Source organism: Rhizophagus irregularis, chromosome 15 (assembly GCF_026210795.1).
Source record: "Rhizophagus irregularis chromosome 15, complete sequence".
Lineage (NCBI taxonomy): Eukaryota > Fungi > Glomeromycota > Glomeromycetes > Glomerales > Glomeraceae > Rhizophagus > Rhizophagus irregularis.
In genome coordinates, this window is record NC_089443.1 from 691,069 (window position 1) to 712,673 (window position 21,605).

The following is a 21,605-nucleotide window of genomic DNA, read 5'->3' on the forward strand; positions in this document are numbered from 1 at the left end:
TGATAATAATATATAACGATGTAACAATCAAGGGAGTATTAAGTTTATTAAGTATGGATAATTCAGAAAGGGAAGATACAATACATAAAGGAAGATGTAGAGACATAATGGATAGAATAACAGAATCGATAAGGTATAGAATACAACCTAAAATAAAGAAAAGGGATTAAGAGCAATTATATTAGTAATTGTAAGGGATTGTATCAAAAGAAATCTAGAGAATGAAGTATTTGACAGATTAATTGGGAATCCTGAATTACTAGAACATAAATACATTTTAGAAGATTGGGATGTCGAAAGAAGATTTGAAAAATTTTGGCAATGGTATAGGGTTGCATTAGGAGAAATTAGAGCTGTAAAAGCAGAAGTAAAAGCAATAGGAAAGTTCAAGGAATTATTGTATGAAGAAGAAAAGATAGCAGAAAGTGAAGAAAAAGTGAAAGAATTAATGCAAGAAATAACACATGAGAATGTAGAAATAGATAATGTTCATGAACATCATAAGAATATGGTACAAAAGATAATAAGAGTATTTATAGACCTAGGGGTTTTACAAAAGAACCAGAAGATTCAGAAAGTAAAGAAAGTCCAGCAAGTTATGAATTGGAAACAGTTCTGAAGAAGAACTAGAAATAATAATAGGAGACAAATCATGGAAATTTAGCGAATTAAAAAGAAGGACAAGTTCTATTAATGAAGGTCAATTAAAATACATCTGGAAAATAGGAATAAAGTTGATGATAGAAATGGATGTATTGGTAACAAAAACATTTATAGATAAAGTTCAAGAAATAAAGGAAATGGATGAAGAGGAAAAAGAATTAAAGATAAAAGAATGGTTAGAAAGAGAAACAGTAATATGTAGAAGGTGCGGTAATAGGAGATTCGAAATGAACAAAATGGATAGCGAATGTGAAGAATGTATTCAAGAAATGCAGAAAGATGAACAGGATGAGTTAGCAGAATTAAAAGATGAATTAGAAAAATTGGGATATGAGGTGGATGTATCAGAAATTCGAAGAATAAAAGGTTTTGGAGTAAATAATCGAATAATGATAACAAAAGAGTTTATAAAAGAATATATGAAGATAATAGATTTGGAAGATAAAGAAGTAAGAAAAGAAATTCATAAGTGGTTGAACGAGAATACAACTTGGTGTGAAGGATGCGAAATAAGATGGATGAATAATATGTTTAGATTAGGAGAAACTATATGTGAAGATTGTAAGGAAAAAGATATCGATGAAATGGATGATCGAGTAAGGAGATTAAAGAAAATATTTGAAGATATGGGAATAATAATGATTGAAGGAGAATTATTAAGATTAATTAGTATGGGATATACAGATGGAGAAATTTTAGATAAAGAATTTATTGAAATCTTTCGAGAAAATAAGAATGAATCAGAAAAAGAGCTGAAGAAAAAGTTAGATAAGTTGTTAAAAGAACAGGCAGGAATTTCAGCAATATCTAACGCATTAAGAAAAGAGTTAAATATACCAATAATTAAGAAAAGTAATGTAGTATTAACGATAGCTGATGGTAAAAATATAGCATCATTAGGAATTGCAGAAATAGAAATAGAGATTCAAGAAGATTTGGGAATAACATTAGAAGTTGAGGTAATTGATTCAAAACAAAAAGAGTTGATATTAAGAACTAATTTATTGAAATATGGAATATTAGATATGAGAGAAGGAATGTTAACGATAGAATTAAATAATGAAATTTATGAGAAACCAATTGATTATAATGGTAGAAAAGATGTTAGTTTTGAAGAATCAGAAAGTGAAACTGAATCTGATACAGAAGAAAAAGATAATGAGATTAATGATTCTAGTGAAGAATCAGGAGATGAGTATGAAGAAATAGAACAAGAGGAGTTGTTTTCCTTTGTGAAAAATAATGGAATGAAAAAGAAAAATAAAGTAAAATAAGTAGTCTTGGCCTAAGAGAAGGAGAGACGATAAAGATGCCAAATGAAAGTAAGAAAGAGAAATTTGAAAGGAAAATATATTTAGGAGAAATGGATAATCTAAAGAAAGAAATGTTTAAAGAGTTAATAAGAGAATACGAAGATATATTTGAATATGATGAAGAAAAATTAGGAAGAGTTAATAAAGTTAAGCATGAAATTGAAGTTAAAGAAGATCAAGAACTAATAGCACAAAAGAGATATAGAGAAACTGAAGAAAAAGAAAAGTTTATAAAGAAAGAAATAGAACAATTATTGAAAATGGGTAAAATAAAGAAGTCATGGAGCCCATGGTCATCTCCAGTAACATTAGCAGGAAAGAAAAGTGGAAATTACAGATTTTGTATAGATTATAGAAAATTAAATAGTGTAACTAAGTCAGATGCATATCCATTACCAAGAATTGATGAATTGTTAGAGAAATTTAGAAAAGGAAATTGGTTCACAAGTTTAGATTTAGCAGCAGGATATCATCAAGTTGAAATGGCAGAAAATGATAAAGAGAATACAGCATTTATATGTTCGCAAGGATTGTTTGAGTATAATGTTATGCCGTTGTTAACAGGTCCGTCTCAGACTCTGTCAACTATAACTAAACGTTAGGGAGTCAATAGCTATAACGTAGTTTATATCAGCAAGACACGCAAAAACACAATACGCAAAATATAACACAATCACAGTTCGTTTTTAATATAAGAGTTTATTAAATAGTTAATACAAGTTAATCCCTAACTTATACTATCTATTTTCTATCTATCTGACACACTGGCACACACTTTAACTTAAGAAAAATCAAAAGATATTTATATAAAAATAAAATATAAAGAAAATAATATAACTAAAATAAATAAAGTAAATAAAATAAATGTAATAAATAAAAGAAATAATAAAAATAATAAAAATAACATAAATAATATAAATAACAAAAATAACAATTGTAACGTTAATCAGATCTACAAAATTATTTGATTACATAATGATTGATCTACTAATTAATCATCTGATTTTTGAATCTCGTGATTTTTACTGCGCCATAATCTTCGTTATCACCGTTTGGATTAAAGAATGCACCTGGAACATTTCAGAGATTAATGGATGAAATATTAAAAGAGTATATTGGAGAATTTGTTACGGTATATTTAGATGATATAATGATTTATTCTAGAGATTTTGAAGAACATTTAGAACATATTAATAGAGTATTAAACAAATTAAGAGAAAATAATATGATTGCGAAGTTAACGAAATGTCAATTCAGATCAAGAAATATAAACTTTTTAGGACATATAGTAGGAAAAGATGGTTTACGACCAGATGAAAAGAAATTGAGAAGATAAAGAGTATAAAAAGACCAGAAACTATTATGGAAGTATGATCATTTTTGGGATTATGTTCATATTATAGAAGATTTATAAAGGATTTTGCGAAAATAGCGAAACCTTTACATAATTTAACGAAAAAGGATACAGAGTTCGAATGGAAAGAAGAACAACAAGTAGCTTTTGATATATTGAGAACAAAGTTAATAAAGAAACCAATTTTAATATATCCAGATTTTGATAAGGAATTTATATTAATAACTGATGGATCTAAAATAGGGTTAAGAGTAGTATTAGCTCAAATGAATGAAGATAATAAAGAAGTTGTCATAGCTTATGCGAGTAGGAGTACAGTTGGAGCAGAAAAGAATTATCCACCAACAGAATTAGAATGTTTAGCTGTATTTTGGGGAATAAAACATTTTCAGAAATATTTAGTAGGAAGAAAGTTTATAGTAATAACAGATCATGCAGCTTTAAAAGGATTAACAGATGGTAAAGAACAGACAGGAAGAAGAGCAAGATGGGTAATGAAGTTACAACAGTTTGATTTTAAGATAGTTCATAGAAGTGGAAAGAAAATTAAGAATGCAGATGCATTATCAAGACTACAATTTGAAGAAAAAGATATAAAAAGGGATGTTGAAAGCTTTGATCAGGAATTAAATAAAATGGATTATAATAAAGAGAAAAAGTTAAGATATGTTAAATCAGGAAATAAATGGTTTAATGCTAAAAGATTTAGAGGAAAATGGGATGATATGAAATATTTTAATGATAAAGAAGCGATATTATTAAATCTAGAAGATAAGACAGAAAGGGAATTGTTAAAAAGATTAGGAAGAGAAAGTAAACCACAAATTGTTATTGTTGAAGGAGTAGATGGCACAGGAAAAACTACAATAGTAGAAAATGTGATAAACAATTAAAAGATAAAGATAAATTGAAAGTGAGATTCAATACATTCAAAAGAAGAAGAAATGACAATGAAAGATTTAAAGAACCTTCAAAAGAATATGAATGGTTATTCAGAAAACAAGTTGTTGAAGAAATTAATAGAAGAATGACTGAATTTGATGATGAAGATATTATAATATTGGATAAGTCACCTTATAGTGAATATTTTTACCAGAAAACTAAAAGTTTTGATAGGGGATTAATTAGTCCATATGGAAATCATAAGATGGAAAAAGAAATATTTAAATATAAAGATATCATAGATAATGCAGTAGTAATATTTTTAGAAAATGATGAATGTTGGAAAAATTACATTGGAAGAGAAACTAAGAAAAGTGAAAAAGGACATAAATCATCTTATGATACATTAAATGAAGAAGAATATATGGACATGGTTAAAATGTTTAAAGAACACCAGAATGTATACGAAAATGAAGAAAAATATAGGAATATAAAGATTAAGAATGATAATGAAAGTTGGAAAAAGGTATATAAACAGGTCAAATATTATTAAGAAAAGTAAAATGACCAAAGAAAATATTGGATTAGAAATTTATGTACTTATTATACATAAAAATATAAACTATCATTGTATATTATTTGAAGATAAGGAATTGAAGTTTGTATTACCATTTGAAGCAGAAATAGAAGAGTTATTAAGTAAATAAAGAATAATATAATAGGATATATAAGAATATAGAGAAAGAGGTTAAATATATTATTAAGGATAACTTATTATATAGAAAGGAAGGAAATAAATTACTAAAAGTTATAAGAAAATATGAATTCGAAGGATTAATGTACATTGCACATGACCATGAGTTGTTAGGACATTTTGGAATTGAAGCAACATATGAAAGAATTAAAGATAAATATTATTGGAAAGGAATGAAACGAGATATAGAAATATATGTTAAATCATGTGATAGTTGTCAGAGAAGAGGAAAACCGATTGGAAAACATGAATTAAATATAATTAGAGTTAAAGAACCATTTTACCAGATTGGAATAGATGTTGTGGGACCATTACCAATAACAGAAAGAAATAATAGATATATTGTTACAGCGATGGATTACTTTACGAAATGGCCAGAAGCTAGAGCTTTAGAAACAGCAGATGCTAAAGAAATTGCAAGATTCATTTATGAAGATATAATATGTAGACATGGATGTCCGAAGAAAATACTAAGCGATAGGGGAAGTCATTTCAATAATAAGTTAGTAGAACTATTAATGGAGGAATTTCAGATAAAACATAATTTTTCGACACCTTATCACCCAAAAACGAATGGATTAATAGAAAGGTTCAACAAGACACTATGTGAATCATTAGCAAAATTGAATAATGTTAAAGATTGGGATTTAAAAGTACCAGGAGTTTTATTTGCATATAGGACAAAGAAGAATGATTCAACAAAGTTAAAACCAGGATATTTAATATATGGAAGAGAAATGAAGACACTATTAAATTTAGAAGATGAAAAAGTTACAATAACACAAAGAATTAACAGTCTAATTGAGGAATTACCAAACATTAGGAATCAGGCTAAAGAAGATATCGAAAAATCTCAAGAAAAACAGAAATTATATCATGATAAGAAGAATAAAATAAAGAAGAAATTTCAGATAGGAGATAAAGTACTATATTATAATGCAGCGAAAGAGAAACAATAGTCTGGAAAACTTGAAGAAAAATGGAAAGGACCTTATTATATACACAAAACGATTTTTAAAGGATCATATAAAATAAAGACTATGGAAGGAAAGATATGGAAGACACCAGTAAATGGAGAATTGTTAAAAGAATATATTGATAGATCAAATTTTGAAGTTTTAATTAGAATTTGAGAGGACTCAAATTTTAATGCGGGAGGAAAGCTGTAACCAAAGATATGGAATAGATTACACAGAAATTAATGTTAGATAGTGATAATTAGTTAACTGAAAATATAATATGGATAAATAATTAGCCGATGGGTAAATAATTAACTGATAAATAACATTTATAGTTTAGTTTAGTCACGAGAAAGTCACATGATAATACATCTTTTATTTCTTATTATTTTCTTAAATTTTTAATAGAAAAAGAATAGTAGATAGTAGAAATAATTTTCTTAACATGTATAAATACAAGTGGGATTCATTAGGAATTCTGCAGTCAATTTTTGGCTCAATAAAATAATATTAAAATATTAATTATTAAAAGTTGTTCAAATATGAATATGCTCATTGTACACTTGAGAATTAATTAATATCATATTATAAGTCCAGAGAAGTAAAGTAAGGGAAATTATCCCAGTTTAATTATTATATGAATTGAAATAAGAAGTTAAGAGAACTCTTGCAGTTTGTAAGAGAAATTATGAGAATGTAAAAGATATAAATGAAAGAGAGCGAGAAGTTAAGAGATTATAAAATCTAAACCAAGCATAATATTGAACTGAGTATGAGTTTAGTCCGCCGATATGTGGCAGGTATCGGTGACAACGGAAGACACGGAAAAATAATGGAAATATTCGGATAAAAATTTTTTATAGGGATATCATTGTATTTATTTATATTATTAATAAAAAATTATTTTGTCAATATCTATGGTGGCAACATGATTTATCACGGGCATAGGTATCAGCCCGTATCACAATGTCTTTAAAAATTACGCAAATTCAACCACCTATGGGGTATACAGGTGTATAAAAATAGTGAATAACCTTAATAATAAGAATTTTCCCATTTTTTTAAAAATAAAATTTTATGTATCTTTTTATCAGTGAGAATTTATGTTAGTATGTAGTGATTATGTTTGACATATTATTTTGTGAAAACCAGAGGTTTCTGCAAAGTGTGTGTATAATTTGAAGATTTGCTTTGTAAAGCCTTTTCAAACTTTTTAATATGTGCTACAAAACATGTTTCAAGTTTGTTTAACATTTTATTAGTACAAGCTTAGATTATGTTATACAGTTATAAACACTAAGATTGCCTGCCTAAACCTCTCCAAAATTCTACGATTAGTTTCTCCAAGATTTTACTATAGTTTTATTATAGTTTTGGCAAGGTTTCAGCAATTTTGGCATTTATAATAAGTTTTGTCAGGTTTTGCTTTTCTCCAGAGTTTCACCAACTTTTTAATAAGACTTTCATATAGTTTTGGCAAAGTTTCGCTATTTTGGCATTTCACCAACTTGCCAAAACCCCCTAGTTTCTCCAGCAACCTTAATAAACACGTTTATTTAAGTTGATTTTAGAAAAATAGCTCATTTCATTTAGGGATGGGGATGGTTCCATCAGTTTAGTTCCAGTTCTATAAAATGGCAGAACCAGTTCTGAGCAGAACTATTCTGAAAAGTCAGTTCTGATCAGTTTGGTTCTATGGAACAGTCCGTTTTCAAGCAGAACCATTCAAAAAGTCAGTTCCAAGCGGTTCAGCTTTACAGAATGGTCCAAGAAGTTAACTAAATACTACCCGGAAAAAAGGTTAACTGGTAAGATACATATGAACTGAACGGAACCAAACTTCTTGAGTCAAATGGTTTCATTTTAGGAACCAAACTGGGTTCTCGGTTCTGACTCTGTTCTCAATTCTGAACCATGCTCGAACCACTCAGCAGTGGAACTTTTCCATCCCTAGTTTCATTAATCTCTTTATAATTCCTTTAGTTTAGATAATACTTATGTGTCTTCTATTCTGATGATAATAATACAAATACATTTAATATATTAAAATGTTTTTATTATACTTTAGTTATTATTTTATAATTGTATTGTATCTAGGTTTATAAAAATATCTCAAAATAATATCACAATAATTTTTTAATGCTTTTATTATTATTTATTATTATAATATAATTAACTTTGATATTATTTTAATATTTTAATTTCAAAAATACTTTAAATATATTTTGATATATTTTAAAAATTTTTACAAAATAATTGCACAATTGTTTTGAAAGCTATTGTATATAGGTTTATAAAAATATTTCAAAAATTGGCAATTTTTAGTAAAGTATATTATCTAAAAGTATCCAGAAGAATTTATTGAATATTACAGATTTACGGTTCTTTTTATTCATATTTTCCAGCTATTATCTGAAAGTACTTATTCTATTTTTTAGCTTTCTTATAATTTTTTCAAGTAGTAATTTGGTTATTAGCTGTTTTTTTCTTTTGTTGAACTTGATTTCGTTATTCTAGTTAAACTTTTATTGCCTCTTATATTTATCAAATTTAAATTGTAATATTATAAATATTTGTAAACACTAACAAAAATTATAAATATACTGGGATTTCTCAAATCCTCTTGTATTTGTGAAGATACTAATTAAACACCAGTTCATTTTTTCAGTAATTGAAGATGCTTCAATAATTGTTTTAGAAGGAGTTGAATCAGTTGTTGCAGATTTCTTAATAACTTTAGGTGAGGACAATTGGACATTAATATCAATACTTGATAATGATTTGGTGTTTGTGAATTTGGACTTGTTTTCTTGAGTTTTGGATAAGGGGGAGTGATACATTTTCGTTGGGAGGTGGATCATATATACCTTGTAATGAGCTTATTTAACTTTTTTCTTGCATTCAGTCTCAGCTATAAAATTTATATTAATATCAGGTTAAAATTTTACATAATAATAACATACTAAATATTACCCAATTTCCAACGATATCTATAGTCATTTTTGCAAAATAAAGTCTCCCACTGAAACAGGAAATGTTGGAAATCATTTTTAAACCAAATAATAGTTTAGAAAAGTTAATTAGGTTTAAGAATATGGAAGATATAAATATATAACTTAAATTATTAATGACATTTTGAATTTTACCCGAAGTTTCTCTGCAATTTCTGCAATTTACAAATTCTTCGTTAGAACATATTGTTAAATTTATAAAATTGTAAAATTATACTTGCCTGATAAGTCCAATATGTATCATATGATAAATAGAGAAAATCTTCCCAGTCCTCTTTTGGTTGTTTCATTTTTACCGTTGTTTCCATTCTTCTTTGGTAATAGGATTTTGTATACTTAACCACGTGGAAACTAACAATTATTATTAATATCACTAATATTATTTTTGAAACATTTTTGTATTTAATTACCGATGTCAGTGTTAATAATTCTTGTAGGAGTATTTGATAGTATAACAGTAGAAATAGGCATTGGAGTTGGCGCAGAAGGGGTTTGTTGGATAGCAGAACTTTTGGATTCGCTAGTAGCTGAAATAATAAAGTTATACTTGAAGTGGATTTGTCAATATTTATTTTTTTTGAATATTTTATAAGTATTATTGTAATAGTAATATTAAAAAAAAAATGATAAGAATTAAGTTCTAAAAAGCAAAATACGTTTTTATTTATTTATTGAGAGCTTATTATTTTTTGACTTAAATTATAATGCGTTTTTTATACTTATATATATGTTTTTAAACGCGTCCACTTACCTTTTTAATAGTTAAGTTACTATGTAATTTAACTAATTTATTAAGTGATCTACATGAAATTGCTTTCCGGAGTATTTTCAATTTAAGATTATTTTCGGAAATTTTCAGTTATTTTAAATTCCTAAAATTTGGCTAAAACAACATTCGCAACATAATCGGAATATTTTCTGTAATATTCGGGACATCAAAATATTCGGAAAAAAATCGGAGTGTGCCGAATAAAAATTTTTTATAGGGCAAGTGTTAAAAGAATTATTTTGGATACACTTTTCTATATTAATAAAAAAAAAAAATATGAGAGTACTTATAGGCAATAATTTGTTGCTCTGTCGTAGTGGCTTTTCGAGTTTTTATATTACTTTGCATTTAACTCATGCTTTGCAAATGATGTATTGGTTAATATATTGAATGATATCCATTCTTTATAAGTAAAAATATAAGAATTGCTTTTATTCTTCATATATTTAACAATAAACCATTTTATTTATAAAATAAATTAAACACTTTTCCATAAATCTTAAATGTAAAACATTATAACGTTTAATTTAATATACTATAAAATATAAAGTACATAGAAAAAAATGAATTGATATAAACTTTTTACATATTCACATAAAAGCCTCTCATCTCCTTCTAGTGATAAGAATATAACAAAAATGTATAAAAATTTATATACTTAGCTTGTATAAAAAAACAAAAACTGAAACAAAGAATAAACAAATAATAAAATAAATACCTTATTATATGGATCAAGGAACGAACATTCAATGTAATTTTTTGATGTTTCTAATGGTTTATTTTTGAAATTACATTTGCATCTACAGTCAATAATTTTAATTTCAATCTTTTTATAATTTTGTTTTAAAAACATTGGTCCACAATTAGTTTTTTGTGTAGAAAATAAACTAATAAATTTCGGAGATGAATTAGCAACATTATTGTTAAGGTTAATATATGGCTTTTTTTTCATAATTGAATAATTTGGATATTCAAAAGGAATTATGTTACAAGTATTAAGGTTTTGGTAGTCTGAAATAATCAATGTATAAAAATCAAAATCAGGCAATTTTACATAATTGTTATCTTTTGAACAATAAGAGAACATGTAGGCTCCAATCTTATTTTCTTCTTGAGCATTAAAAAAATGATGTCCGATAATGAGAGAACAATTTGAAGAATCTAGTTTAGTCAATACAGGAATTCCTAAACAAGGGGGAACTTTATAGACATATGAATCATATTCAACATTTAATATTTCCATATTAATCATAGCTTGATTGTCTGATATATTTTCATTTTTCAAAATCTTTAATTGAGCATTAAAATCTGAAAGTATGAAATTAAAATCATCTGTATAGTATCCTATTACCATCCACCCAATTTTCAATTTGCATTCACGCTTTTTAAATTTTTTTTGAATACAATGAATTATGAGACTTGGTTTTCCATTAGGTGGACAAAGTACTTGACAAGTAAAAAAATCATCCTTTGATTCTGTCGATTCTGCCATGTCAATGATAGTTGCAAAAATATTACAATCAGTTGCTTTATTTTGAATTACTCTCATGATATTTAATGGCATATTTTTTAATTCAAATTTTTTTGGCCTTCCAAATTCTTCTAAACGATATTTAAATTCTTCAATTTTCGAATAATGAATTCTTTTTCCAAAAGACTTAATGATTTTATCACGTAAATTTTTAGATAAAGGCTGGAAAATGCTAATAGGATTTTGAAATTCTATAGAATTCCATTTTTTATAATTTTCTTTTAAAGATTTAACCCACATTTCTTCATTAAAATTTTCAAGACTACCAGGTGACTCTCCTCCAATCAATTTTGTACAGTTAAATTTTTGATAGTTTGACTTTCCTTCTGAATAATTGGAAGTACTTGACATATTTGCTTCCAAAATCCCTCCCGCATTTGTACTCATAGCAATTTCTTTCGAAAGTTCTGTAAACTTTCCAGTTGATGAAATATGTTCATTAAAATGAACTCTACCACCTAAAATAACCTTTGTTGGAATGAAGTAACCATATTCCTCAATTATTTGGTTAAATTTCTCAGCAGGGTCTTTAGAATTTGTAGCGTCCTCTACTTCTTTAATAAAATCTGGAGTTGGTTCTAAATATTTAGTAAATTCTAAAGAAGCTTTAGCGTGCTTTATAAAATGATAAGAACCACTAGTTTCAGAATTAGATTTTTTATTTTCCATACTTCCTATTGACATTCCCAATTTTGCAAAATTATCTACATTAATATCCGCAGCAAAAAATAAATTCGTTATTTTTATCCGCTCTTCTGTTGACTTAAATTCAACTACTCCTTTTTCACATCCTACCGCACCGATTTCTTTAAATTCACAGTTTTTCATTACAAATGCTCTCTTATCTGCCTTCTTTATTTCATCATAAGTCATAGTACATCCATAATCTAATTTATTTTCTTCATTTAAAAAATTCCAATCAATACATTTTATATATAAAATGTTTTTATCAGAAATATCTTTATCGATAATTTTGCATAATCTGAGTTGTTCTTCATCTTTAAGTTCTATTTCAGCAAATCCACAACTTCCACCATTATTGTCATATTCATTGCCTTCAGAATATTTTCTTAAAAATTTTAATAACGTACTATTAATATCATAATCCTCTTTAAGTTTTTGACGAGTTACTAATAAATTATTGGCAGTATTCAAGAGGACTAGTTTAGACTCGTGTGATGGAGTAATTTTTATTATAATTTCCTTCCTAGCATCATATGTAATGGCGAAAACCATTTTAAATATATTAAAAGACGAATTAGAAAAAAATAACGAAAAAAGAAAAAAAGAACGACGTATTTCCCTTGTCGCACAATGTTGATCCTATATATTACATTCTTAAAAAAGGAAATTGTGTCAATTTCGGACATTTATCCTTATTAAGCAAATAATGAACCTGTGCGACATTATTCACGTGATCTTGCGTATATGATTGTCTCATGATTGTCTCATAAACACCACGCCCGGTCTTTCAATACAAAATGGAATTAACTCAAAAGCCTGGAAAGTGGAAATACAATGACGAATATCAGGTAAAAGTAGTTTTTTAATTTTTATAACGATAGATGATGTAGAATTTTAATATTAATTACATATTATTTATTTAATAAAAAAGGTACATGTTACTAATTCTTTAACTGAATCAGACAATGTCGATGAAAAAACAGTTTACATGGAAGATTTAAAAAAAAGAGAAGAAGTATATGGGATATGTGTTGAATGTAATGAGCCTGGCACGGGAAAGGAATGGTGTCAACCTTGTAACGCTAGAAGGTTTAAGAAAAATTTTAAAAATTGGACCAGCGGAAAAGAAGATATTGATGGACTAATACAGAATTCACAAATTAATGCCGTACATTCTACTAAATGTCTTGAATGGATACCCTATTTAAATTTTAAAAATATTGTTCCTATTAATAAAGAAATTTCCAATAAAATTTATTCAGCTGATTGGCCCGAAGGAAATATTTATTCATGGAGTATTGAAAATCAAGAATGGAAGCGTTATTCAAATAAAAAGGTTGCACTAAAAAGTTTAGCTAATTCTTCAGATATAAGTATAGACTTTTTAAACGAGGTAATTAAAAAAAAATTAAATCAAAAATTTGAATTGTACTATAAGTTGATTCTACTAAGAAATTTTATTTATTTTATTTTAATTTATTATTGAAATTTATTTTAGGTTAAATCTCATATTCAGATTTATACTAGGAATATTATTCAATGCTATGGTATAACACAGGATCCAAAAACTAAAAATTATATGATTGTTTTACAATACTGTAAAGATGGAAATTTGAGAAATTATATAAATAAATTTGAAAAACATATAAATTATGAGCGAAAAATTGACCATTTATTCCAAATTTCAAGAGGCCTTTTATATATTCACAAATCTGGAAAAATTCACACAGATCTTCATTCAGGCAATATATTATTTGATAATGTCCCGTATATAAGCGATTTTGGATTATGTCAATCAGAAACTAATAATAAAAAACAAGAAGTTTATGGTATTTTACCTTATATAGCTCCCGAAGTTTTGCGTGAGAATCAGTATACAAAAGCAATAGATGTCTATTCATTTGGAATAATAATGAATGAATATATTTCAGAAAAATTCCCGTATAATGATACCCCACATGATCATCATGTTTTGACAGTTAAAATATGTAGTGAAGGGTTTAGACCAAAAATTTCTGAAAATACGCCAAAATTGTTTATAGATTTGATAACTAAATGCTGGGATGCTAAAGCGGAGAATAGACCAACTGCTAAAGAATTATGTCAAATTTTGAATAAATGGAATAAGGAAAAATATAATAAAGATAGTGAAATTTATTTTCAGATAAGTCAAAAGCATCTAATAGAAAATTTATCATCTGAACAGCTAATAATTCGACAATTTAAATTGAACCATGGATTATTCTTGGATGGATTTAGTATGAAGGCTAGTAAACACGCTATATTTATTGAAGATGGCGAATTGAATATGAGTTTATATGATAGCCAACCTTTAGTGTATATTTCCATAAACGTCAATGATTCTCGCGTAAATTTATTGAGTTTCAATTCTGATAACAATATTGATTATGACAAAACTTTACAGCCATCAGATATTTGTATTAATTTTCCAGTTTTTGAAATTACTTATACTGCTGATTTCTCAGAATCGTTCCTAAACTCTAGAGATAGTGGAGTAACATTGTATGAAAAGTATGGTCATCTATTTGCAAGAAAAGTTTTGGTTGGTGGTAAATTATTTATTAATGGCCTAAAATCAGCCACTTCAGCACAAGCTGATGCATTTAAATCTCTTTTAACTTGGACATATAATTTAGCTAAGTATAATAAAGAAAACTTATTTATGAATCTACCTACTCCAAATTTTTTTCCTAAGATAAGAACATTAGATGGAGAAGATTTAAATACTTATGAGAAATTAACAAATTGGATGACCAATTTGTATAAAAATAATATGGTTGATATCATTTCGTATAATAATCTTATTCCCGTTTCTGAATTAAGGTTCAGTGAATCATCATCAATAGATGAGAAACAACCTGGAGTTCTCAATTTCAAAGAGAGATTAAGTTTTGAAGATTGGGCAGTATACGCTAATTTAATAAGATGGATTAATGAAAATAATCTTTTCCAAGGTTTAATAATTGATAAGCATTTTGAATTAGCACTTAGCAAAAAAATTGCTGTTAATTTCACTAAAATTCCTGATGTAGATTCAAGTAATCAGTCTTATTTGAAAATGATAAAGCCAATAACAAAGATGGAAGAATTTTTGACATCTAATAATATTTTTTCTGTCAAAGATATAGGATCTTTACCATTTATTAAAGAAATTATTAGATCTGAAAATATAAGTTATAAAGATTATACCCATTTATTACTAAAGCTCGAAAAATATAGAATTACATCTGATATTATACCTTCAGAAGAATTCAAACAAGCCATAGAAAAAGCACTTGAAAGTATGAAGCCATTTATATGCTTACAAAATGTATTTGATGAATTTGGGCATTTTTTCCCATTAAATATCGTCTTAGGAAAATCCCTCAAAAATATTTTACGAATTCCTATGTCATATAATTCTGAAGAGATTTATTTAGGAACAGAATCTTTAAGTTCACATTTAGATAAATTGAATGTTTCGTATCTTTTAACAGAAAAAGGAGACGTTATTAAAACAAATGATCTGTCTAATTGGATTCAAAATACAAATAATCGCCTAGAAGTTATTGAGTTTGATAATATAATTTCTTTACATTGTATTCTTGAAATGGAGCAAAAAAAGAAAATTGATGTCATTTTAAATAAGAAGAATAATCTTAAAATTATTATAACGGGAATTGATGAATTGAAAGATTTGGATATTAACAATACCGAACACTACAAGCGAATAAACATAGAACCATCATTAGAAGATGAGGATTATGAAGTTTTTGGATCAGTTATTTCGAAAGATAATTTAAGATTAGAGGATTTTTTAGTCACATTTGGATTATATGACATTAATGGATTTTCTACAATGATAAAAACTTTAAAGAATACAAATACTGATATTACGGAATGTTATATTTTGTGGATGGTTATTGGAAATCCTTCAAAATTATCAGTTTTTAGCCCTAGGAATCGAGAGTTTCAAGTTGATTGTATTAAAGAGTCTATAACATTACAATCTAATAATTCTTACTACCCAGTTAAAACTTCTTATGAACTATCTGAAGGATGTACGATTTCTGTAAATGCACATTGTTCAACAGCAAATTATGAGCCTATAAATATTAAAATTAAAATGGCTGGTTGGTCGGAAGATTGCATTTATTTTCAAATAATCGAAACAAATTTAGATAGTTCTGATATAATTTCTGATCAACTTACAAGTATTGAAATTATTATATGTGTTTTATATTCAAATTACGAAAATTTGAAGATTGATAATAGGAAAGTAGAAAATTCTCTTGATTCAATTGGCTGCATTTTAACTGAAAGTACAAAAGGTCAGTATATGAAGATTATATTTTTATTCATTTTCAAAAATCATAAATTTTTATTATTAATTAATATATATCATATTCAAATAGTTATTCCCTTTTTACCTTTAATTTCCGAAATCAGTAATAGTTGCAATGAAACTATTGGGTTGTTAAAACAACGAGTGGATGTTGTAGATTCGGCTGTGCGTGATCTTAAAAAAGATAAACAAGGATTTTTCGATCATAAGAATCATATTTATTTACAAAATTTAGTTAAAGTTACAACACAAATTAAAAATTTTATGACAGAAATTTCTCAAATGAAAACTTTGTTAAAGTATATCAAAGCGAAAAGTATAGAAGAAACTTTTAAAGATTTATGTGAAGAATTTGATAATTGTATTAATTCATTGGCTTTTACTAACACAAATAAAAATTCTGATAAGCTTGAACAATTAAAAGCTGATCAAGAAGATTTAACTAAGGTAAGTAAAAAATTGAATCTTATGAAATAATAATAAACATTTTAACCTATTATTCACAATTATAGTATCCGGGAAATACGGACATTGACATGAAAAAATCTAATGATGATGTAACAGAGGTTGAAACTACCATGAAATTTAAAAATGAGGATAATAATAACAACTCCTATGTACATCAACTAGAGTTTATTGACTATGAAAAAACTGATGAGAAACCACATAAAAATGGGCGCGTGACTAAATGGGTTAGCGTTAAAAATAAGAGTGAAGAATTCGCATTTAAAATTATTTCTGAAGAGGAAAAAAATATGGTACAAAATCAAATCAGAGTTCTTAAGGAACTTCATGACTGGCAAAATGTTATAAAAATTTATGGACTTACTTATAAGGGAAATAAATGGTATTTAGTGTCTGAATGGGCCAAATATGGGAACTTGCGTGAATATTATACAAACTATAAAGATCGATTCAATCTTAGATTGAAATTACGTATGTCCCTTGATATTGCTCGTGGATTAAATTTTTTAAGAACTGTTGAGGTGAATATTATGAAAATTTTTATTGCTTTTATCGCTTTACTTACTTTTTTAATTTATTTTTTGTCTTCTTTATAGATTGTGCATCATGATATTAGAGCTGAAAATATATTAATTACATTACACGAAACAGCAAAACTAGCAAATTTTAAATTTAATCGTTCATCATTCACAGGTACATTAGAACAAAGTCAAAATTTAGAACGAGTTCGTTATTGCGCCCCTGAATTATTAGAGAGCGCTCACAACTTCAAATATGATCATAAATGTGAAGTTTATAGCTTTGGAATTTTACTTTGGGAAATTGCAGAAGAAAGAACTCCTTATGAACAATATAATGATATTGTAAAAATAACTGATATGGTTTGTAATCATAAATATCGGGAATCCTTTTCAAAAGATAGCCAAATGCCTTTGTCATTTACAAGCTTAGCGCTTAAAGGTTTGTAAAAATATGTATATGATTTAGTTTATTATTATAAAATATTAATCATTATTCAATTGTTAGCTGTTGATCATGATCCAAAATTTAGGCCAGAAATCTCAAAAATGCTTGTAGTTCTCAGTAACTGTTTTGAAGAATTTAAAACCCAAGTTTCATATATACCTGATATTCCGCAAAACCTAGAAACTACCTCAAAACATATACTCCAAAATGAATATGACGTTTTAGATGATAATTTACAAAATCTCGTCGTGGCATCAAGCTCATCTATTGCAATGCAAACAGAAGTTTTCAAAGAGATTGTTCCATTTTCAAAATTTCATCCTTTAATTAATGAAATAAGAAGTATCTTTTATGAGATTATTTATCTAGATCAAGCTGCCGAGCATAATAAACGAATTTGTAACGTACTAAAACAACGAGTTTATGCAGTAGATTTAGCAACGTTTGAACTTAATATCATGAGAAATTTTAATCAAGAATTTTTTAATAGGAAAAATTATTCAAGTTTGCAAAGTTTAGTCTCTGTTATAACACAAATTAAAAGATTTATTTCAGATATTTCTCAAATGAAAAATTTAATAAAATTAAAATATGTACAACCAAAAAATATTGAGAAAACTTTTAAAGGATTATGTAGAGAACTTGATATATGCATAATTAATATTGATTCAGAGAGTTTTAGAGACATGGTTAACAATAAAATTCATACCGAAGAAGAAACTAAATCATTAAAATTAGATCAAGAAGATTTATCTAATGTAAGTTAAAAATAATATATTTATAATAAAAATTCTAATATTATATTCTTTTTTAATATATTGTAATATTTGTTTAGTATTTGGCAAAAATTGAAGAAGAAATTGGATCTGGTATTGGTGAATTATCTAACGAATTTTCCTTAATGGTTTTAAAAATCAACGCGATGAATAATACGATGGAAAAACTTTTAGATGAACAAACAAAACAACAGTCAAAAAATTACAATGATAAAACTGTTAATGACAAATTAAAACAAATGATTCAATCGAAGATTGATAAAATTTTTGCAGTACGTCAATTAAGAATATCCGATTATGAAAAAACTGATGAGGAATCACGTAAAGGACGCGTGACTAAATGGGTTAATGTTAGAAATAAAGGCGAAGAATTTGCTTTTAAAATTATTACTGAGAAAGAAAGAGCTAATGTACAAAATCAAGTTACAATTCTTAAAGAACTTCATGATTGGCAAAATATTACAAGAATATATGGACTTACGTGTGAAGAAAATAAATGGTATTTGGTATCGGAATGGGCTGAATATGGTAATTTGCGTGAATATTATATAAATTATAAAGATCGATTCGACATCAGATTGAAATTACGCATATCTCTTGATATTGCTCGTGGATTAAATTTTTTAAGAGCCGTTGAGGTAAACATTATTAATGTTTTCATTTATTTATTTACTTTTTTCTTTTTTATTTTTTTTAATTTATTTTTTGTTTTTCTTTTAGATTGTGCATCGTGATGTTAGAGCTAAGAACATATTAATTACATTACACGAAACAGCAAAACTAGCAAATTTTAAATTTAGTCGTTCATTATTCACGAGTACATCAAAACAAAGTCAAAATTTAGAACGAGTTCGTTATTGCGCTCCTGAATTATTAGAGAGGGCTCACAACTTCAAATATGATCATAAATGTGAAGTTTATAGCTTCGGAATTTTACTCTGGGAAATTGCAGAGGAAAGAACTCCGTATGAGGAATATAAGGATATTGTAAGAATAACTGATTTGGTACGTAATAAAAAATATCGGGAATCCTTTTCAAAAGATAGCCGAATGCCTTCATCATTCATAGAATTATCGACTAAAGGTATGTAAGAATATATTTATATATGCGTTATTAAATTCTAATTATAAAATATTGATCATTCTTTTGTTTCTTAGCCACTAATCATGACCCAGAATTTAGACCGAAACTTACAGATACATTTGAAGTACTTAGTCGTTGCTTCGAAGAATATGAAAGACCTTCAAAATCATCTTCAAATTCTAAAAGTACACAGTTCCAAAATATCACACTTTCAAGTCCAGATCCTATTCCAAGTCTAGAAAGCATCATAAATCAAGATGAATACGCTATCAAATCTTTGTCCGATTATGAATCATTCAAGTACATGACACTTGCCGAAGCAGCAAAACAACATAAAATGTTTGATAGGCAAGGTAAACCATCTGGTGATACAAAGACTGCATATAAGTGTTTTGAATCATATGCGGATGCTGATACTACAATTCGTAACAAAATAGTAGCAAAATATTACAAAGCTTATTACATTTCAAGAGGATTAGTTGATAATATCGAAGATAAGGACAAAGATAGGATTGTTGCTGAATTATATAAAGAAGTTGCTGATGATGAAGAAAATGAATTTCCTGAAGCGAAATTAAGATATGGAGATTGCTTATATAATGGTAAAGGTGTTGAAAAGAATTTGTCAGAAGCTCTTAAATATTTCGAACAAGCTGCTGATAATGGTTTTAAGGTAGCAATGTATAATGCTGGAAAATTATATTATAATGGCGATGGCATTGAGAGAAATAAGGAGAAAGCTATTAGATATATGAAATTAGCTATTTATAATGAATATGAACCTGCCATGAAATTTTGTAGAGATAATAACATTAATTTAAATTAATTAGTAAATATAATTGTTGTTCATGATAGATAATTATATTTATTTAAATTTTTTTTATTAAATGTAAATTACAAGCTTTTAGTAATAGCGATAGGTTTTCTTCTTGCTACGAAAGATTAAAAAACTAAGTTAGTAAGTTACTAGTAAAATATGATGGCAATACTCTTTAAAAAAATAAATCATGATTTAATATTGTAAAAAAAGTTTTTTCTTCGTATTAATTTGTTGATAAAGTAACTGTACACTTTGATTTGAATCTAAGTAATATAATGAATGTACTATTTTAGAAAATGGCAAAATAGATAAAGTAGGACCAGCACTGGTCCAGCTAAAAAATTTTTCTTATTCATTTTTTTAGAGCCGAAATTACATAGTAATGCTGCAGTATAATTCTTTTATACTTTTATGATTGGATATAAGCTAAAATAATTTAAGATTTATTTGTAGGATATAGTTACTCCATTACTTACCATGCTAAATAATGTTTGAACTGAGAAATTCATTCATACGAAATTTTCTGATTATTTTCTATTAATAAAATTTCAAACATTATTTATTGATTTTTCAATAGTACAGTACAACAGTGCTTTATAAAAGCTATTATTGTATTTTCAATGATAATCAGTAAAAATTTTAGAATTTAGAGACATTTTTGCTTTAGAGGCTAAACAACAATCTTTTTTAAGCAGTTGTTTGAATTAATACTGAAATTTATAACGATATTTTTTTCGGCAATATCTTGAGATAATAATTCTTGAACGGTAGCAATTTAATTCTTTTAATTCTTATTTAGTAATGCCATGCTGTAATTACTGTCTTATAAGACTACCAAAATTACTAATTAATGCACATCTGAGTGTGTATATGATATATTAGATGGGTGTTTCATATGTAGCATCATTCGTAAAGGAAGATACTTTGAAGACGATGATATTTTTTTATAATCATCAAACGAGTCTAAACTGAATTTTTTGATGAGAAATTATTTGAGACGTGCAATTTTAGTTATTATTATAACAACTAGATTTAATTTATGGCCTATTCTACTGACTCTTTTAATGAATTTAATAAGCATGTAGATTATGAGTAAAAAAAGAAACAGAAACATTCCAAATGAATATAGCTAAGTATTTCGAAAGTTGACACCTGATACGATATAAGATATTACTCCATACTATTTCATTATTTGTTGAAGTATTATTTGCAAATAATTGTGATGACTC

The 21,605-nt window shown here is 26.7% G+C and overlaps 3 protein-coding genes across 3 annotated transcripts; 1 reads left to right on the forward strand and 2 right to left on the reverse strand.

The window, feature by feature from the left end:
- Positions 1 to 8,507: 8,507 nt before the first annotated feature.
- OCT59_006924 (uncharacterized protein) lies at positions 8,508 to 8,765 on the reverse strand (the record flags this gene model as incomplete). The annotated part of the gene is made up of 1 exon (XM_066136411.1): positions 8,508 to 8,765. One exon carries the CDS (start codon positions 8,763 to 8,765, stop codon positions 8,508 to 8,510), a length of 258 nt encoding a protein of 85 aa, XP_065998392.1.
- Positions 8,766 to 10,700: 1,935 nt separating this feature from the next.
- On the reverse strand, positions 10,701 to 12,472 carry OCT59_006925 (uncharacterized protein; the record flags this gene model as incomplete). The annotated part of the gene is made up of 2 exons (XM_066136472.1): positions 10,701 to 10,716; positions 10,791 to 12,472. 2 exons carry the CDS (start codon positions 12,470 to 12,472, stop codon positions 10,701 to 10,703), a joined length of 1,698 nt encoding a protein of 565 aa, XP_065998393.1.
- Positions 12,473 to 12,717: 245 nt separating this feature from the next.
- OCT59_006926 (uncharacterized protein) lies at positions 12,718 to 20,382 on the forward strand (the record flags this gene model as incomplete). Its single annotated transcript, XM_025309479.2, has 11 exons — positions 12,718 to 12,768; positions 12,852 to 13,313; positions 13,419 to 13,467; positions 13,768 to 16,251; positions 16,336 to 16,712; positions 16,778 to 17,251; positions 17,327 to 17,690; positions 17,757 to 18,454; positions 18,532 to 19,110; positions 19,193 to 19,556; positions 19,631 to 20,382. The coding sequence occupies 11 exons, from the start codon at positions 12,718 to 12,720 to the stop codon at positions 20,380 to 20,382; spliced, it is 6,654 nt and encodes a 2,217-aa protein (XP_025172270.2).
- Positions 20,383 to 21,605: the final 1,223 nt, after the last annotated feature.